This window comes from Nyctibius grandis, chromosome 5 (genome assembly GCF_013368605.1).
Source record: "Nyctibius grandis isolate bNycGra1 chromosome 5, bNycGra1.pri, whole genome shotgun sequence".
NCBI classification, from domain to species: Eukaryota; Metazoa; Chordata; class Aves; order Nyctibiiformes; family Nyctibiidae; genus Nyctibius; species Nyctibius grandis.
This window is the reverse complement of record NC_090662.1, coordinates 39,492,984-39,512,020: the sequence shown is the minus strand read 5'-3', so window position 1 is coordinate 39,512,020 and position 19,037 is coordinate 39,492,984. Positions and strand designations below refer to the sequence as shown.

At 45.8% G+C, this 19,037-nt stretch overlaps 1 protein-coding gene across 2 annotated transcripts in view; it reads left to right on the top strand.

Annotated features, from left to right (window-relative positions):
* The window catches only part of PPM1H (protein phosphatase, Mg2+/Mn2+ dependent 1H), a 169,726-nt gene extending 151,004 nt beyond the window's left edge, over window positions 1-18,722 (top strand). Inside the window, exons 9-11 of one of the 2 annotated variants that reach the window (XR_011048246.1) lie at window positions 2,895-3,046; window positions 13,845-14,142; window positions 18,491-18,722. Coding sequence is in view for 1 of the 2 variants with exons in the window: in XM_068401703.1 (XP_068257804.1) it covers window positions 2,895-3,046; window positions 13,845-13,992 (300 nt within the window). In the remaining variant the exon portion in view is untranslated. Of the gene's footprint in view, window positions 1-2,894; window positions 3,047-13,844; window positions 14,185-18,490 lie in introns of those variants that run through there. The other variant, XM_068401703.1, reaches the window with a different exon arrangement.
* The last annotated feature ends 315 nt before the right edge of the window (window positions 18,723-19,037 follow it).

The following is a 19,037-nucleotide window of genomic DNA, read 5'->3' as shown; positions in this document are numbered from 1 at the left end:
TTGCACAGTGTGGGGGTGCATGGAGTGGATGTTCAGTGAGCTCTGCTGGTCTGAGCATCTGTTACATGTGCCCTTGGTGGTGCTGCCCAACCCGTGTGCCTCCGGGAGCTCTGCTGCCACGCTGCTCCGTGTCCAGCTGAAGGCACGTGTCGCTACTGCAAGAGACCCTCATTGACCCAAGTAAGGACTAGAACAAAGCTGCTAGCAGAAAAGTGAAGGGTTAGGAGCTGGCTTGTTTCTGCGCCTGGACTAAGTGCTCTGTGAGCATAACCTGAACCTGTGGTAGACTGGACAGCTCTAAATTAACTCATTTTTGTCAGCAACGTACTGGGGGCACATACAGCTGTATTTTAGAAATCTGAGGAAAGACAGAAAGAAAGAAAGAGCTTAAGAAAAAATTAAGTATTATGTGGACATGGCTGCCTTCATGTGTTGCTGTTGTGGTAATTGGAAGGCAGAAAAAGCTGCATTTCAGTGAACATTTTGTTGCATGTCCAACTGGTCCTTGTATACAAGAATCTTACCTGAAGTTGCCCCAAGCTTGCCTCCTGTAACCTTGGCACACTCTTTTCCTTAGGGTACCAGCCTAGCATTGCTTACTGTTTATCCCACTGCCCTTCTCTGCACCTCTTCTGACATCTAGTTCCTTCTCAATGACCCCCGTTTCTGGAGGTGCTAGATTCAAAAGCTTTTGCTTTTAGGAAGTAACTGTCTTGTTCTCATATCACCCATAAAATCAGTGATTGCATTTTTTTTTCCCCAAAAAATAAATATGTTCTTGGTAAAATGATCTGTTCTTGGTGTTGCTCTAGCATTGTGCTACACCAAGGATTTGGACCTTTTGACCTGTGGATTGGCTGCAGGTAGCTTTGACAAATTTCTTACCCACCCCAGTGCTGCTCCCCAGTCAGACATGATTGTTCATTTCAGGAGGATTCAAATCAGTGATGCATGGTCTTAGTTTCCTGCCTTCTTCCCCCACCAACACTGCAAAAAAGGCTCTTGTGGCATAATGTGTACTTTGTCTGGGTGGGAGAGCCAGGCAAAAATCACCCAGAGAGGTGATTTTCCCTAGTGCTTGGTTATTCCTACAAGGGGCTTGCTGCTGAGTGCATCCCTGAGCATTAACCCCGATGCTCTCTCAAATATTTGCCTGTACCCCAGAGTCTGACCAGAACATGTGCTCTTATTGATGGCTGTGTTGGCCAACTCACCTTCCACACCCCAGTGATTTCCAAGTTGAAACCCTGGGCTGTTAGAGGCTGAACTGAATTCTGGGAGATGGGGACTATGGCAGATACTGGTTTCTGCGCAGTGGGCTCGAGATGAGAGCTCTGCTGCGTATAAGGATCTTTTCTTATAACAGTATTCCCACTCAGTCTGAATAAGGAGATATGCTCTAATGAGGAGAGTATCTTGCCTTGACTGTAATCCTCTCCAAAGTCCTCATTCAGCTGCTACCTTAGATAATGAAGTGAAGGTTACATTTTACAAATGACCTTCTTGTGCTTTTGAGTGCAAAGCAAACAAGTAAGGATTAGCAGTCAGGTCTAGGTGAGGTGTTTTTTTTTTTGTCTGGTACTGGTTGCAGTCCCATAAAATCATAATTACATTAAAAGGTCCAGGCATTTTATGTGCATTGCCTGCTCCATGGCTCCTAAGGGGAGAATGCAGCAGGAGGGAGAATGAAACAGCTCATATTTTCTAGTTCTGCCAAGTGCTTGTCCCGACAAATTTCCTGACTGCCGCGGCTGTTAGTGGAGCCTGAGGCTGGAGCAAGGTGCGTGACGAGGTGCACCATTTCCAAACTTCAGTACAGATGATTGTTTCTTCCTGTCTGCCTTGCCAAGGTTGTCACACTTCTTTCAAACTGCGGTTGTTGCTGTGGTAATTTAAGTGCTTCATGAGTGCTTCGTAACGGCTCCCCGTCCCAGCCTGGGAATTGCAGGCGGTTTGTCAGCTGGAGTACAGCATGTGCTGGGAGGAGAGTTACACCCAACTCAAGGCTCGTTTTAAGACACTTGCCATGGCCTTTGCTCATATTCTGGCTCAGCTGATGGCCTCCCCGGCACCCCCTGTGTCTGCACCCTCCGCTCCTGGCTTTTCCCAGCCTCATCAAGAGGACAGTGGAAGTAATTTTTAAGGCAGGGTGTTACGGAGGTGCCAGCAGCAGTGGTCAGCCTGACTGCAGCTGCAGACTGACAAGGTGAAGCCAGCGGGCATTTTAATAGCATGGATGGACCTGGGGATTCACTTTTGTGCGGATCTTGAATTGGTTTCTACCCAGTGAACTCCGTAACTGATACACGTAACTGAGCAGGTAAATAGCTTCTTTCCGTTTTGTTGAACTACTCACTGTAATTCTTGAGTGCGGCGGCTGCCTTAGGTCTAGGAAAATGAAAGTGATGCCTTCTGCCACACAGGCATTTCTGAATATGTGCAATTTATCTGTCAGAGTTAAATGGATCTGGACAAATAGTGAAAACAATTCTTTGTGAATATTTTTTAGAAAATATCAAAAATTCATCAAATAAATTATTCAGCTTCCATATGACTAGTTGTGCCAATGATAGGGAAGAGCCTCACACACCCAGCTAGGCTGCTGGGTGGGGGAGGCTTTGAGCACTGCTGGCAGTGGGCAGCACGGTGCTCTACAGCCTTGCTCAGGAACGCTTATGTCCATCCTGGCTGGGGTCAGCACTTGAGCCATGCTGGGGCAGAAGGAGTCGCTGGCTCAAGGGCTAAATTGGAGACAGACCCCAGCAGTGCTGCGGGAGAGGTATTTCACTGCCCTGGCTGAACCTGCGAACTTGCAGCCAAACTCAGCAGTGTTTCACGAACAGTTCTGGCAGTCTCCTCCTTCACAGATGTCTCTTGGTTTTTGTTTGTTTTAGGTGAGAGTCTATGACCTCCTGCAGTATGAGCACGGGCCAGATGATGTTCTGATCCTAGCTACTGATGGACTCTGGGATGTGCTGTTAAATGAAGAAGTGGCCGAAGCTGTCACTAACTTTCTACCAAACTGTGACCCTGATGATCCCCACAGGTTCGTGCTCATCCCCGATTTTCTAGCTTCTCTGCAGAAGAGCGCTTTCTGGTAACATATTTTTGTAGAAAGCATGATATGAATAACATTCAGTAAATATGCAACACTTACAAGAAGACATTTTTATAAGTTGGATGGAGCCTCTACAGCAAATGTGGTGGGGGGAGGCGATCTGTTACAACTCAGAATTGCCTGCCTTCAGAGGAAAAGTTGTGGGATCATGGTACCTTGGCATGGTATCACGGCCTTTGCTGTACGAGGTCCTGTGGAAACTGTAGGAGGCTGAGGTCTTGGCAAGAGGCCCCTGTCTCCAGCAGTTGCAGATTTCCACTTAACTCTCCTTAGTCCCTTAACACACTGATTGTTTCTCACTAGGCTGTCATTAGCATATATCTCCCTCTCTCTCACTGTATGTATGTATGTAGAAATACTGCAGTGTGGTTCCCACTCATTCCTGGTTGTGCTGTGACCTTTAAACCCACCTTCAGTAGGGGATGCTCAGTGCTAACAGCTGCAGGACAGGTGTGGTGACAAAATAGGTGGAAAGTCCGACTCTATTTCATTTAGGTAGATTCTGTTTCACTTCACAATTTTAACCTACCTCATCCTTTTCATTTTCCTGTCTTTATCACCTCTTACATGATCAGTTTCTCACTTTAAATGTACCATCAAGCAAACAAACAAGCTCCCAAACAACTAGCTAGAGCGCTGTCTGCCTTGAGTTGAGTCCATCAGTCTGTCTGCTGCTGAGTTCGATGTCACCATGAATTAAAACATTACACTAGAGATCAGAAGTCTCTTACTTGTAAAAGGGAAGACTGTGAAAGTGGAAAGAGCTTTATCCTTCCCTAAGGACTGTTCAGGAAGGGAAGTGTATGTTGCTCCTAAATTCAGGCCTGGCAGTCACTGTCTTCTGCCCTCGCCCTGGGCTGAGAGTAGGGAAAAGCTTTTTACGCATCCCCAGTTGACATGCAGAAAGTGGAGCTTCAGAAATAAACTCTGGGATATCTCGGCAGCCAAGTGAAAACGTGCAGGATGGTGCAAGAGCTCAAGTTACAGTTGTTTAGATGTGGCAACTCTGGAGGAGATGGGGAAACCCATCTCAAAATGCTTGGTGTTTCTCATGTTCCTAAGTGGTCGTCTTTACAGGATCAGCCCTGTTCTCCATCGGCAAACAAGGAAGATAACTGGGACATCCTGAAAGCCACTTGGGTTTTACCGCGAGAGCAGCTCCAAAGTAACTCACGAGCAGTATTTTCTTGCCCTGAGACTTACAAACATGGAATGCAAAATGACGTTTTGCTGCAAGTGCTCAGTCTTCAGGTGAATGGATGATTAACATGAAGCTGCAACTGCAATATTTTGACCTTCCCCACCTCCTTGTGCTTATGAGGAGATCTGGTACGAATGACAGCCAGGGCTGCCTCTAATTCAGCAAGACATGGAAGTGTCTCTGCCCTCTCTCTGGGAGGAGATCAAGCAGGATTAGTGAGGCAGGATTTTTTCATTCTATAAAGAAAATTAACTCTACCCCAGCCAAAACCAGCACAGGCACTTGCAGGGCATCTGGCCCTGTGCTATGCAGGTACGCCATTAATTTAAGGTAGGAGGAGATGACCCTCCCACCGTTCAGAGGTGCTAGGGAGCTTTTCACACACAGAATGTTAGGGATTGGAAGGGACCTCGAAAGATCATCTAGTCCAATCCCCCTGCCGGAGCAGGATTGCCTAGACCATATCACACAGGAACGCGTCCAGGCGGGTTTTGAATGTCTCCAGAGAAGGAGACTCCACAACCTCTCTGGGCAGCCTGTTCCAGTGTTCGGTCACCCTCACCGTAAAGAAGTTTTTCCTCATATTTATGTGGAACCTCCTGTGTTCCAGCTTGCACCCATTGCCCCTTGTCCTGTCAAGGGATGTCACTGAGAAGAGCCTGGCTCCATCCTCTTGACACTTGCCCTTTACATATTTATAAACATTAATGAGGTCACCCCTCAGTCTCCTCTTCTCCAAGCTAAAGAGACCCAGCTCCCTCAGCCTCTCCTCATAAGGGAGATGTTCCACTCCCTTAATCATCTTCGTGGCTCTGCGCTGGACTCTCTCTAGCAGTTCTCTGTCCTTCTTGAACTGAGGGGCCCAGAACTGGACACAATATTCCAGATGCGGCCTCACCAGGGCGGAGTAGAGGGGGAGGAGAACCTCTCTCGACCTGCTAACCACACCCCTTCTAATACACCCCAGGATGCCATTGGCCTTCTTGGCCACAAGGGCACACTGCTGGCTCATGGTCATCCTGTTGTCCACTAGGACCCCCAGGTCCCTTTCCCCTACGCTGGTCTCCAACAGCTCTGCCCCCAACTTGTACTGGTACATGGGGTTGTTCTTACCCAGATGCAGGACTCTACACTTGCCCTTGTTATATTTCATTAAATTTCTCCCCGCCCAACTCTCCAGCCTGTCCAGGTCTCTCTGAATGGCTGCGCAGCCTTCCGGCACATCAGCCACTCCTCCCAGTTTTGTGTCATCAGCGAACTTGCTGACAGTGCACTCTAATCCCTCATCCAAGTCATTAATGAATATATTGAATAGAACTGGTCCCAGAACCGATCCTTGCGGGACTCCGCTAGACACAGGCCTCCAACTGGACTCTGTCCCGCTGACCACTACTCTCTGGCTTCTTTCCTTCAGCCAGTTCACAATCCACCTCACTACCCGATCATCCAGACCACACTTCCTCAGTTTAGCTGCGAGGATGCTGTGGGAGACCGTGTCAAACGCTTTACTGAGATCGAGATAGACCACATCCACAGCTTTACCATCATCTATCCACCGGGTAACGTCCTCATAAAAGGCTATCAAGTTGGTTGAGCAAGACTTCCCGTTGGTGAAGCCATGCTGAGTGCCCCTAATGATCCCCCTATCCTTGATGTGCCTAGAGACAGCACCAAGAACAAGTTGCTCCATCACCTTTCCGGGGATGGAGGTGAGGCTGACCGGTCTATAGTTACCCGGGTCCTCCTTCTTGCTCTTTTTGAAGACTGGAGTGACATTCGCTTTCCTCCAGTCCTCAGGCACCTCTCCCGCTGCCCACGACTTAGCAAAGATGATGGAGAGTGGCCTAGCAATGACTTCCGCCAGCTCCCTCAGCACCCGCGGGTGCATCCCATCAGGGCCCATGGATTTATGGACATCCAGGTTGCTTAATTGGTCCCTGACCCAGCCCTCATCAACCAAGACAGATTCCTCCTCTATCCTGACTTCTTCTGAGGCCTCAGGGGTCCGGGGCTCCTCAGGACAGCCTCCAACAGTATAGACAGAGGCAAAGAAGGCATTCAGTAACTCCGCCTTCTTTTTATCCTCTGTCTCCAGGGCCCCCACCCCATTCATCAGTGGGCCTACATTGCCTCTAGTGTTGGCTTTACCTGCAATGTATTTGAAGAAGCCCTTTCTCTTGTCCTTGACCTCTCTTGCAAGGTTTAATTCCAAGGAGGCCTTAGCTTTCCTAGTTGCCTCCCTACATCCTCTGACAACAGACTTATATTCCTCCCAAGTGGCCAACCCCTCCTTCCACGATCTGTACACCCTCTTCTTCCACTTGAGTTTGCCCAGCAGTTCCCTGTTCAACCATGCAGGTCTCCTGGTACCCTTCCTTGACTTCCTACCTGTTGGGATGCTCTGATCTTGAGCTCGGAAGAAGCAGTCCTTGAATGCTAACCAACTATCTTGGGCCCCCTTACCTTCTAGTACCCTGTCCCATGGGATTTCCCCTAGCAATTGCTTGAAAAGGCCAAAGTTGGCCCTCCTGAAGTCCAGGGTTGTGATTCTGCTAGCTATTCTGTTCCTGCCACATGAGATCCTGAACTCTACCATCTCATGGTCGCTACAACCAAGGCTGCCCTCAACCTTCACCTCTTCAACCAGACCCTCCTTGTTAGTGAGGATCAGATCCAGCAGCGCTCCTCTCCTAGTTGGCTCATCCACCATTTGCATCAGCAAGTTATCATCAACGCACTGGAGGAACCTCCGGACTGGGGATGGCTGGCTGAGTAGGCCTCCCAGCAAATATCAGGGTAGTTGAAATCCCCCACAACAACCAGGCCCTGTAATTGCGAGACTGCTCTCAGCTGCCTGTAGAAGGCCTCATCACCGTCCTCATCCTGATCCGGTGGCCTGTAATAGACACCCACAACAGTATCACCCCTGCCAGCCTGCCCCTTAATTCGCACCCACAAACTCTCAACTCGCTCCTGATCCGCCCCTGGACAGAACTCAATACATTCTAGCTGCTCACTCACATAAAGAGCAACTCCACCACCTCTCCTTAGCGGCCTGTCTTTCCTGAACAAGACATAGCCATCCATGACCACATTCCAGTCATGCGAGGCGTCCCACCAAGTCTCTGTAATTGCCACTAGATCATAGCCCCCCGACCGAACACGGATTTCTAACTCCTCCTGCTTGTTCCCCATGCTGCGTGCATTGGTGTACAGGCATTTCAGGGAGCGAGCTGGGCACACCGATTCCATCCCAGATTCACCCCCTGATTTCACCCCAGGGGGATGGGGGGTCTCCTGGTCTACCTCAACACTAGAGTGTTGCCCCAGTGGTGCAAGCCCAGCTACCACCCCATCCCCCTTCGAATCTAGTTTAAAGCTCTCCAAATGAGCCCTGCTAATTCCTGTCCCAGAACCCTTTTGCCCCTACGACATAAACCTTTCCCATGTATCACTGTCACGCCTGTTGTCTTATAAAACCAGCCATTATCAAAGAACCCAAAGCCCTGCCTGTAGCACCAGTCTCGTAGCCAGGCGTTAATAGAGAGAATCCTACTATTCCAAACAACGTCATCACCTGAAAATGGAAGGAGGGAGGAGAAAACAACTTGTGCTCCAGACTCTTTCACCAACCGCCCTAGGGCCTTATAGTCTTTCTTCATCCCCCTCAGACTACGGGATGCAGCTTCTTCCCCACCTGTCTGGAAGATCAGCAGGGGGTAGTAGTCTGTGGCCTTCACCAGGTTGGGGAGTTGCCTGGTGATATCCCTGATTCGGGCTCCAGGCAGGCTGCAGACCTCCCTATGATGGGGGTCAGCTCTGCATATTGGGCCCTCAGATCCCTTTAGGAAGGAGTCTCCAACCACTAAAACTCTTCTCTTCTTCCTTATGGAGGAGGTAGCTATACGCCCGTCAGGTTTTTCTGACTGTGGTGGGACCTCTGATATAGGTTGCCTCTCCACCACATCCCCATTGGACTGGCTGTATTCCACTAGGGCTTCATATCTATTGCTCAGAGGCACCTGTGGAGGCAAGGTAGGCAAGGAGGGTACTCGCCTTTTGCCACGGCCATAGACTTGCCTCCACTCACTCCTCTCCTCTAAGTTATCGTTTTCCACCTGAGAGGGGCAGAGTACAGGGGTCCCTCGATCCTGGGAGCTCTCCGGCAGGTGCTCCCATTTTAGTTGCAGGGAGGGCAGAGCCTGGCTCCACCAGTCTATCTCCATTTCAGCCTCCCGAATGCTCCTAAGCCTTTCTACTTTGGCTTGAAGCCTTTCAACCTGGCTTTGCAGCTGTGCCACTCGGCCGAGCAGATCTTCTACTTGCTCACAGCGCACACAGCCCCCTGACACCACAGAGACGGTGTAGCATTCCCTGCAGCCCGCAACCTGCGCCATCGCCTCCTTCTGTGGGAGCTCTGTCTGGGTTCCCACATCCGTTTTGGTCTTCTTCCACCGGGTAGATACCATTGTTCTTCCACTGAACTGGGAAATACCTGTTGGTGGCACCCCTGGTTCACAGCTCCTTGGCACCTTCCTCGCCTTGTGCACTGGGAGGGAGTCAGCGCCCTCCCCAACGAGCTGCAAACAACTGCAGCCTCTCCTGCCCTGGGACACACCCAGTCACTGCAGATTCACACAGGCACTGCTGAGTCTCCCTCTCCCCCTCCCTTCTGGGCAGGGACTAGTCCCTGTCCTCCAGGAGGATCTTTATCAATGATAACGGGGTGGAGCGTTTAAATCGCCCGCGGTGCCTCCGCGGTGCCTCCGGCTACGCCCCCTCCTCTCCTGATTCGTTGCCGGGAACCTCCGGGTCCGGGTCCGGGGTCAGAGGGAAGCAGCTCGGGGCTGATGCTCGCGGGGGGGTCAGGGGGGGCCCAGAGTACGAAAAACCGCCCGGTTAAGCCCGATGTCGCCCTCGCCCCTGCACTAACCTCAAGTCACTGCCGCCGCTTTCGCTGCTGCCGCCGCTTTCGCTGCTGCCGCCGCTGTCCAATTTTGCTCTCATTTCTAGACCCATGAGTCTCTTCTTGCAAAGGCACATAGTAAAATGTAATACCTCTGCCTTGCTCTGTCTTCATTCTCATCTAGTAATTAGGAAAGGTTGGCTCTTCCTATTGTCCTTGCTGGTCCTGTCTGTTGTGAATACAGTCTGGGTGTATTGTGTCTGTCTTGTTCCTTTTGGTCTTTCCAAAGCTGGAAAGACCTACTCCACGTTTGCTGCAGTAGGAATGGGAATTCTTTGTTTGATCTTTTTGACTTGTTAGGTGAGTAATTTTTCATCCATTATAAAAGGCTCATAGAAATCAGAGACACTAAAGGAAAAAAAAAAAAAAAAAGATATTTTCTTTGTTTCATTTAGATTTGTTTAGCCCCAGTAATTGTGGGGGATTAGTCCTTGTTTGTGCCAGCGTGAGTACAAGACGCTCTAGAATTGGGCCTGATGTATGATGAGTTAGAACAAACACATTTATTAGTGTTTGACCTACTGGTCTATGAATGGACATCTGAATTGAAAATTAATTTGTTCTTTTAAGTAACTTTGTGCCGGGTCATTTAGAGGCTTACAAATAGTGATAGCAAGGCATTTCTCATGCCAGCTTGCAAAAGGTAATTAGAGCAGTCCCTCATATAGTTTACAATGATATTTATGAAAATTACCTTTGTGGAATTGCTCTTGCTGCTTGGTTGTAAAGAATATTTAAAGGGTTTAAAGTACTGTGTGAGAGGTTTTACGTAATTACTTCACAGTGGTCCAAATGAGGTATAACTAATGAATTTACAATAGCATAGCAGCTCAGACTGTGGAGCTGCATTCATTCCTCTCACTAGTCAGTGACAGGAAAATCTTGTTTGCCGTATTATCAGTGTTATGTTTAAAGGAGATGTTATCCCAGAAAATGTCAGGTTCTGTGATGAGTGTAGTGACATAGTCTGTGGTGAGGTGATCAGCTGGAAATATAAAATCTCTAGGGATGTAGAACACTTATCAGAATGTAAGAGACTTGCCCCCTGGGTTTCGTAATGCTGTTGTCTTCTGGAGAACCTACCTGTGGAGCAGACCCTGGATCCACCTGACCCAGTAGCCTACTTACTCCCTGACAGCAGCGTATTTAAAAGGAAAAAAAAAAGCTAGAGAGGAAGATTTTAGAGCTGCAGAGTACTTATCTGTTACGTAATTAGCTCTTTGTGGGAACAATATCTCTCCCATTTCAATTAGAAGTCATTTTATAGCCTGATGGGTAAGAGCTTACAGCCCTCGGCAACACTCTTGGGACTCTCTCCTGCTGAGATTTACTGTCAGAACTGCGAGTGTTTGTTACCCACAGAAAAACATCTTTGAATCCTGTCAGACGTAGCATGTGCCTGGGCATCTCCAAGTGCAGGGAGAGCTAAGTCCTCAGGTCTGTCTTCACCCAGCCATGCACACACAGCCTTGGGGGATTTGGGCAGCGGGTGATGGGCACAGACTTGATTAGAGAACAGTTCCTACATGAGGGCTGCAGTGGAGTGAAGAAGCTGGGGTGGAGCTGAATTTCTTAGCTAGCTGATTTCTTATGGGTATTGTGGCAGACAAGAGCATGAAGGGGACCCTGAGTGAAGAACAGGTGGTAGCGACACACTGCTGCTTTCCATACATTATCTCTGTGAACAGGTATGAAGATAGAGAAGCATGACTCTTGCCCGTTTCCTTCAGCTGCACTTAATGCAGGTTTACTCACTGACCTTGAGCATCTTTTATTTCTCGTCCTCCCTCTTGTCCTTTCTCGTTCCCTCTCTCTCTCCCTCACACTAGCTAGAGATTTATGAGGATGCTGGGGAGTTGCTCCACCTCTGCTGGGTGTGAGAAGATAAGAAGCTGCTCAGACAGCAGCACGTTTCCCCCACTGTCACAGTTTCTCTTGCAGTACTTTCGCTGATCAATACTGAAAGCTTCAGCAGAAGAAAAAAACCCCATATATTTATTCTTAAAACACAAAAGTTGTATTCCAGCGAGGCTGTTCATTAGGAGGAATTGGATACTTTAAAACTACTTCAGCAGTTCTCTAATGCTGTCTCGACAGCTGAATCCCAAGTTCACAGCACTGGAGAATAAAACATGCTGCTGCGATTCATCTCCAGGTACAAGAGACTCACCCTGTCTCCTCTAGTGCCATGTTGAACAGCATCGCTTCCATTCTGCTCTGCACAAGGAGAGGAATACATTACCTCACTGCTGCCTTCACCTGTTCCTTTTCCTTTGTTTCGATGTGCTGGTTTTCTTGTGTATTTCACAGTCTAGGAGAGAATTTCTGGTTTATTAAAAGCCCTTTTTTTTTTTAATCTTGCCCTCTCCAAACATTAAGCAGCAAAAGCTTTACACAATCAAGAGCAATACTCATTTCTTTGTACTCTTTAGATGTGGTGAGCCCTTGTTAATTAGAAAAAGGAGGAAGGAGAAGTTTTCTTGCAGAATGATGGGTGTTTTCTTCTCTTGAATTCTGACAATAGCTGAGAAATCCTTGGAAAATATGTTCTAGCCAAAATTCACTCAGCATCAGACATGCTGTGAATAAACATTCCAGTTTCTCACTTGCCACGCAGAGTCCTTTTGTTCCTTAGCCCTACATCTGATTTAGGGATGTGGGAACTGGGGAGTGCAAGTATGTATGTTTGGGTTTTTTCACCTTAGAACATACAATTTCATGTTGCATTAGGATGGTATGGGCAGTGGTTCTTGTTACATCCTGCCATAATGGCTCGAGGTTGTTGGTACAGACTTTTCTTGGAACATACGGAGAACAGCATACAGGTGTGTGTGCAAGCACATGTGTTAGAGTTCATGCCTTGGGCCCTTCTCTTGTTGCTAAAAGTAAATCTTTTGTCAAAACTAGTGAGGGCTGGAAATTTTATCACTCAGTACCATTAGGAGCAGGGGGTGCATTGCTTCTGTACAGCATTACTTGGATTTAACATCAAACCTTTTGCGTAGTCAAATGTTGGTTCATTTGCATTGAAGAAATCTTTCTAGTAGAGCAAATAAATCTATTCCTGGTTCAAAGGAGTCATTTAAGGCACAAAAATTGTAGAAACAGAACATAATTGGGGTTTTTTTCATTCTTTTATCTCCAGAGAGTAAAAAAAGTCTCTACTGATAGAAATTAGCATTTAATGATGCATTGTCTGGTGAAAATTTCTGGGGTTAGAACAGTCCTGGATGGTCAGTAAACTTCCCCACCTGCCCTCCACCTCCTGCTTCTGATCAGTGGAGATACTGTTCTTTCCTGTTCCTCAGATGGGATCTGGGCAGATCATTTCTGGCCAAGGATCCTCGATAGAAAAGTGAGTCTTGAAATGCAAACCCTTCTTGTCCTTCCTGGTTTCTGGAAACTACAGAGGTGTGCTTTGCTTCTGGTGGCCTGTGTGTTTGGCATCATAGAACCCCGCAGCATCTTGGAGGTTGATACTTAGGCTTTAAAGAAAACACAGGCAGACACAATATTGAACTGTTTTTTTCTTGTCAGTCTTTTAACTGTTTGATTAATTTTTAATTATCGAGTCATAAAAAGCTTGCCTCTACCCAACCAAATTCAAAACATCCCAGCCAGGTGTTGGACTGACAAAGAAAAACATGTGACAGTAGCTGTTCACCCATAATGAGATTCCTTTCAGAGGAAACTTCGAAGTGAGTACACAGATAAACGATAAGGGAGAATATGTTGGAGCACATGACGGAGCATTGTCACGCACCACCTTTTGGACTCTGACACCCTTCTGCCCCCAAGCAGCATCTGTTATTTTTTCAGGACAGAAAATAACTCCAATAAATCCAATGCTGCTCAGCCCAGCACAGGCTGGGAGTTTTGAAGCAACATGAAACATGGTTTTTCACTAAATTAAGCACTTGACAACTCACATTAACACAGTTTTCATTGAACTCATAAATGTGAAAGGACTGTGGGACTCTGTTAATCTGTCTGTATTAACTGTAAGATTCCTTTTCCAGTTTCAGAATAAAAGATGTTTAAAAATCATTCTTACGGTCAAGGAAAACAGACAAGTTAGTCTACTTGGTATAAAGTGTAATTTGGATTTTATTTTTACTGCTCTATTACTTTCAAATCCCTTTGTTATGGTTTCTCTGAAGTAGTGGACCCATATTTACCTTCAGATGTTTCAGTCCACAAGTGTGTAGTTTTCAACAAGAAGTAGGGTTATTTTGGGTCCTCAGTTTTTTCAGACTACTCTTAGAAAGCAGATGTGTTAAGGCAAGTGTTTTAATATTTTTCTGAAAACTTGTGAAGCCAGGCACCCAAAATGATGGGTGGCTTCTTGATTGATCAGTGCCTGTCAGATACCTTCAGATTCTGATGCAGGAGCCGTCACTGAACTGGAAGGGGTTGCTTTGTGGGTATGCCATGGTTTGCGTTTCTCCTGCCTGCTTTGAAAACACTGGTAGCTCACAACAATAAATTTGTCAGTCTGTGAAAACCCACATTCTTCATGAAGATGAGCGCTCCCTAGCTGTGTTCTGCCTTTTCCACAGGTACACGCTGGCGGCACAGGACCTGGTGATGCGAGCCAGGGGAGTGCTGAAGGACCGGGGCTGGCGAATATCCAACGACAGGCTGGGCTCTGGAGATGACATCTCTGTCTATGTCATCCCTTTAATACACGGAAACAAACAGTCGTGAAAGTAGCATCAAGAGTGGTTATAGAATGGGGGATCTTTTGGGGAAGGGCCTGCAAGAGACAATTATGATTTTGGTGATCTGACCAGGACACTTCCAGTTGATGCCATCTATTCAAAACTAATGCCGGAGGGGTATTTTTCTGCCCGAAAGGTAGGGCTCTGCACATATACTGTATATGACTAAAGATAACCCTTAAGATTACACTTTCCCTATAGAAATGGTTTTGGTGCTTAACAGGAATGGGATTTAAATGCTGCTAGCATATTATGGATTCTGTTATCCCTCCAAGGTGGGAGATTAATTTTTTTCTCAGTTTACCATGTAGCTTGGAAGAGCCATTTCAGTTGTGAAAGTAGAAGTGGGTATCAGAAGCCAAGGGGGCTCCTGAAATCTACCCTCAAATATTCAGAAGGTGACTTGGGTCACATCTCATTTAAAAATACCTATATATACTTATATGAGACTCAAGAGTTTTCTTCTTTCAAAAAGTTGCATTCGTGACTTACCTATGGACAACTTCAAACTTGTGTAAATCCTTCAAGCGCCCATTTTCTTCTCCTGTCTCTTCTTCAGTAGATGATACTCCTGTATTTTAGTAGGAAAACTGAAATTGTTTCCAGTGTGACTATGCCTGTTTACTGCAGCTGAAACAGCCACCTCCAAAATTGTCCAGGAGAAATAGGTCACAGTTCTGTATGGCAAGAGTTACGCTGGTGTGAGGAATTATTTGTCAAGATTCCCTGTTGTGTGTGTACCATGATTATACAGAGCACGCAAACTCAGCTTTATGTGATGTTTACCTGGAGGCCATGGTTTCTTTGGGATCAGAGATTTTCATTCGTTGAATGGTTCTGCCTGCTGTATCCTGTTGAAAGGATCCCTGACCATACAGCTTTTGCATCACTTGGGATTCAGTAAATTTATTTGGGCTCCTGAGTGTATTTTTAGTTTGAATCCTACTGTAAGTGGTGGTATTGTTCTCGTTAGCGATTTGGATACCCAGATAGCGATCTAGTTAAAAGTCGTTTCACTTCTCTCTGCCTCATTTATTATTCAGTATACCTTTGCCTGCTTGACTTGGTGATCAGAAAGTGACAGCTTATAACTTTCTGTCCTCTTGGTATTGAGGACTGTAGTCAAGGATCAAAAGATCACTGTGATAGATACAAGCCCTTGGCTAGCTTCTGCAGCTTTTTTCTTAGCAGTGTTGAATCAATTTAAATAAAGAAAATCTGAGTAAAACATTATCAGAGTGAACGCAACAGTCCAAGAGGGAAACAAGTGAGCAAATCTGCAGCTTAACCTGACTGCCTATTCTTCAAGCAGGCAGCTCTCTTACTTCATTGGCAGGAATTGAAGAAGAAAACAAAACAGGAGGCTCTAGTGTATAGGCAGGTATATTGGCTGGGGAGCCAAATTCAACCTGATTTGCTGCCAGACCACATTCTTTTGGAGCTGCTGATCTGGCTTGTACTTCTTGGATAGCCAAAAGATAAGGGGCTGACATAAGTGTAGGGCACTGACTAGGCAGCTCACAAATACTTCCCAAAGGAGGAGGAGGATGCTGTGCCCTTTGCAGACTTTCTCCTGAACAGGCGTGGCCTAGAGCTTGCCAGTTTTGTACTTTGTAATGTGCTGTGTAAACACCGTGCAGCCCATGTGCGGTATAGCTGCCCAGATGCTTTATTTGATTGCATCTGGAAGCACATGTGCAACAGTCTCGGTGGATTTAAACTACCCTTGCTCTAAATCTTTAGACCCAGTAGAATTTCAGGTTGAGAGGAAGCAATGCAGAGTGTGTAACGGCTCAAACATGCAGCAAACTGCGTGATTTTAGCCTGAAAACTGTTCCATGCAATCCCCAGTGCCTGCATGTGGTAAAGCTGTGCAGAACATGGATGTTTTATATTCTAGAGCTTCAGCATAAATCAATGGCATATCTGATTATGTGTTGTCATGCTTTATCTATTCTTTCCTTAATTTTTTTCCCTTTACCTCTTTTTCTATATGCAGCTGGGTAAAAGGAGAGGTTTGGAGTCTAGAATATTTTTCACATGGCCCTCACGTGTTTTAAAACTTAAGCAAGAGATCTTCTCTTGCACTTTTTTTTTTGGCCTAATAAACTTGTAAACATGCTTTTCATGCTCTGTGTAACTCCTGTTGTCTTTTTGCTAATGCAGTTGTGTAGTCCTCTAGCAATTCAGTTCCTCTTTCCTGAAGAAACCAATGCTGGCAACTCCAGCGGAGCCATCTGAAAAGCAAAGAAGCTGGTGCTTGCTGGTACCAGCTACAATCCTGAGTCGAGTATTTCAGTGCCCACGCGTTGTTAGTCTCCATTATTTGGTAACATGGTGTCAACACACATACCAGTCATTATAAAACCACTGAGCACAATGTGGTGGAAATAAGTTTCCAGTGTAGCATTTGCCAAAATTTAAAAGTGAAACTTCAAGGCAATGGAAAATGTACCTTTTCATTCAGGGGTGTTTTTAAACGTGCCCCTGGAGAGATGGGTTAGCAGAGTGCACGACTGGTGGGAGCAAACTGGCTGGTGACTTCTCAGAGTGAAATCTCATGGGCACTGTTACTGCTTCATGATTCAGCCTCCACCGTGTTTGTTGGTCATCTGAGGTGTTGCTGTCAGTCAGCCTGCTTCTCTGCAGCAGCTGTGCCCAGGTGGAGTTGTGTTAGCTATCACATCCTCTCCTGGAAAGGGTGGAAGTACAGTATCAACAATTAATATAAATGAGCATCAATTAATAAATTCTGAGAACTTTAAGGGATAATAAAAAGCTTCCTACTCAGATGTATGTGACTGAAACTCTGCTGTGATGCTTTTTGTTTTCCTTTTTTACAAAGTATCTGTTATACAATTACATGCTCGTACATCTCTGATATGCTGCATTAGTACTTGGACTTTTACTTCCATCTGCTTTTACTAGGAGCTTCTGATGTGCCTGCACTGTGGTCTGTGCTCTGCTTCAAAGCATGGTATAAATACATATATACACCAAAGCCTCGTATAAATAGGAGACAGGAGTCACTTCTTGGGGAGGTATTGTGTGAAAAGCAAGAATAATTAAAAGCATTTCCAATTCCCTTTATAGGTTGAATTATCCTGGGAGTCACAACATTAGAAACCACTGATGGGCAGGAGGATCCATGGTGCACAATGCCATGTTTCAGATAGGCACAGATTCTGCAGCTGCTCTAGGGCTCAATGAAGCTCCTGCATTAGGAGCAGACAGCTCGCCTCCTCAAACTGGAGCATGTTAGGCACCACCTCCAAATTTTAGATCCTTGGCGCGTCATCTCAGTTATTGCCTGATGCTGACACCACTCTGGATTTTTTTGCCAGTAAAGTTCCCTTAGTATCCAAAATTGTTTAAGCCTCAGACGTGAGGAATCTCAGTCCTGAGTGACATCTGACTTCATATTGCACAGTGCTGTGCCCTTGCCTGGACTTAGGCACTGCTTAGAAAGTCAGGCAAGTTCTTGTTCTTGCTTGGACAACAGCAAGGAAAGGCAGTAGTACGCCATATAGTTCAGGTTAGCCGACAGCGCGATGTAACACCATCTTCTGGTGCCTAGTCCAGTCCAATTTCTAGAAACTGGAAACCAAGACGCTTGTACCATTCTCCTGTGAATACTGTTGCAGAAGGTAGTACAGCCATTTCGGACATTTTTCTCTTGCACTACAGCCTAAAATCTTCTTTATTTAATTTGATGAAGAAGGTAGTTAGAAATTTCATTTACACCTTAAGTAAGTGAGGCACACAACCATCTTTTGGTACGTTAATGCAATGATGCTTCCTTCATAAACACAAAAGCATACATAAACACATGCTGGCCAGAGAGATTTTTTTTTTTCATAAATTCTAAAAGGAACAGGGCTAAAAAGCTAAAGGAAGAGTGGTCTGAGTCTGCTGTTAGCAGTGGATTTCCATGTTAAAGGTACTTCCACATTAAAATATGACAAGAGAGGTCTGTGGGGTACGGTTGACTCTGTGCCTCCAGGACGTTTTTGAAGAGCTGCACTTGATGTTTGGGCAGATTTTGGCTTTGAACTTTCGCTAGGTTTTTGAAGAACACTACACACTCCAGGCAAATCTGCTGTGTTTCTTCCTGCCTCGGTGTTTTGCTTTTATTTTACATTTTATGTGCAAATACTTTCAACATTTTTTTATCAAACGTGAATTGCAAACTGTGTGGAATTGTTGTTCCTCCCTGACATTTTTTTGTGTGTAAATAGTTTTCCTCCGTGTGACTTAGATTAAGATACAGTGATGTGGCTACCATAGAGAGAGCGACCAAATGATGCTGTAACTGTGCTGCTGTATTTCTACCTGTGATGTACTTGAAGGAGGATGCCCTTGTCCGCCCCCACTCTCATTCTTTTATCTTTCTCTCTCTTTTTTTTTAAAAAAAAAAAAAAACATTGCTGGTGATGTTCTTTCATAGGTGTCTTATTTTGATTTGGGATTTTTTTTTTTAATAGCTGCCACCTTTTTCTTTCCTTCATTGGCCAAGTCATCTGGTTTTGAGATCTGTACAACTGTCTGGGTTTTATATGTCCTGAAGAACAGAGGACTTGCTGGAGGAAGATGTTTTGGACCAATGTACTTCTGCTTTGTGACTGTGAAATGTTAATCTTTTTGTAACCTAAGAACAAAAAATGTTTAGTAAAGGGATATATTTTGTGTTTTTTGAAACTTTTCAGTTCAATGAACAAAAGAGGAGGATGCTGAAGAAGTGTATGCGCAAAGTTTTAAAATAAAATTTTAAATTATATATTATATATATCCATCTCTATCTATAATCCTTGTTATTCTGCCTTTGTCCTGAAGAGTACCTAAGTCTCTTTGTGTGTATTTCTAACTGTGCAATACAGACAAGTAGCTCACAGTGCTTTACAAGGGAATGGACAATTCACTGACAAAAGGTCTCACTCTTGATTTAACGAAGTAAATCCCTGTGAGGTGCATTAACGTATGGGTTGATCTGGAAGACTTCAGCTGTAGGATAACCGTGTGAGTGGTGCGCTG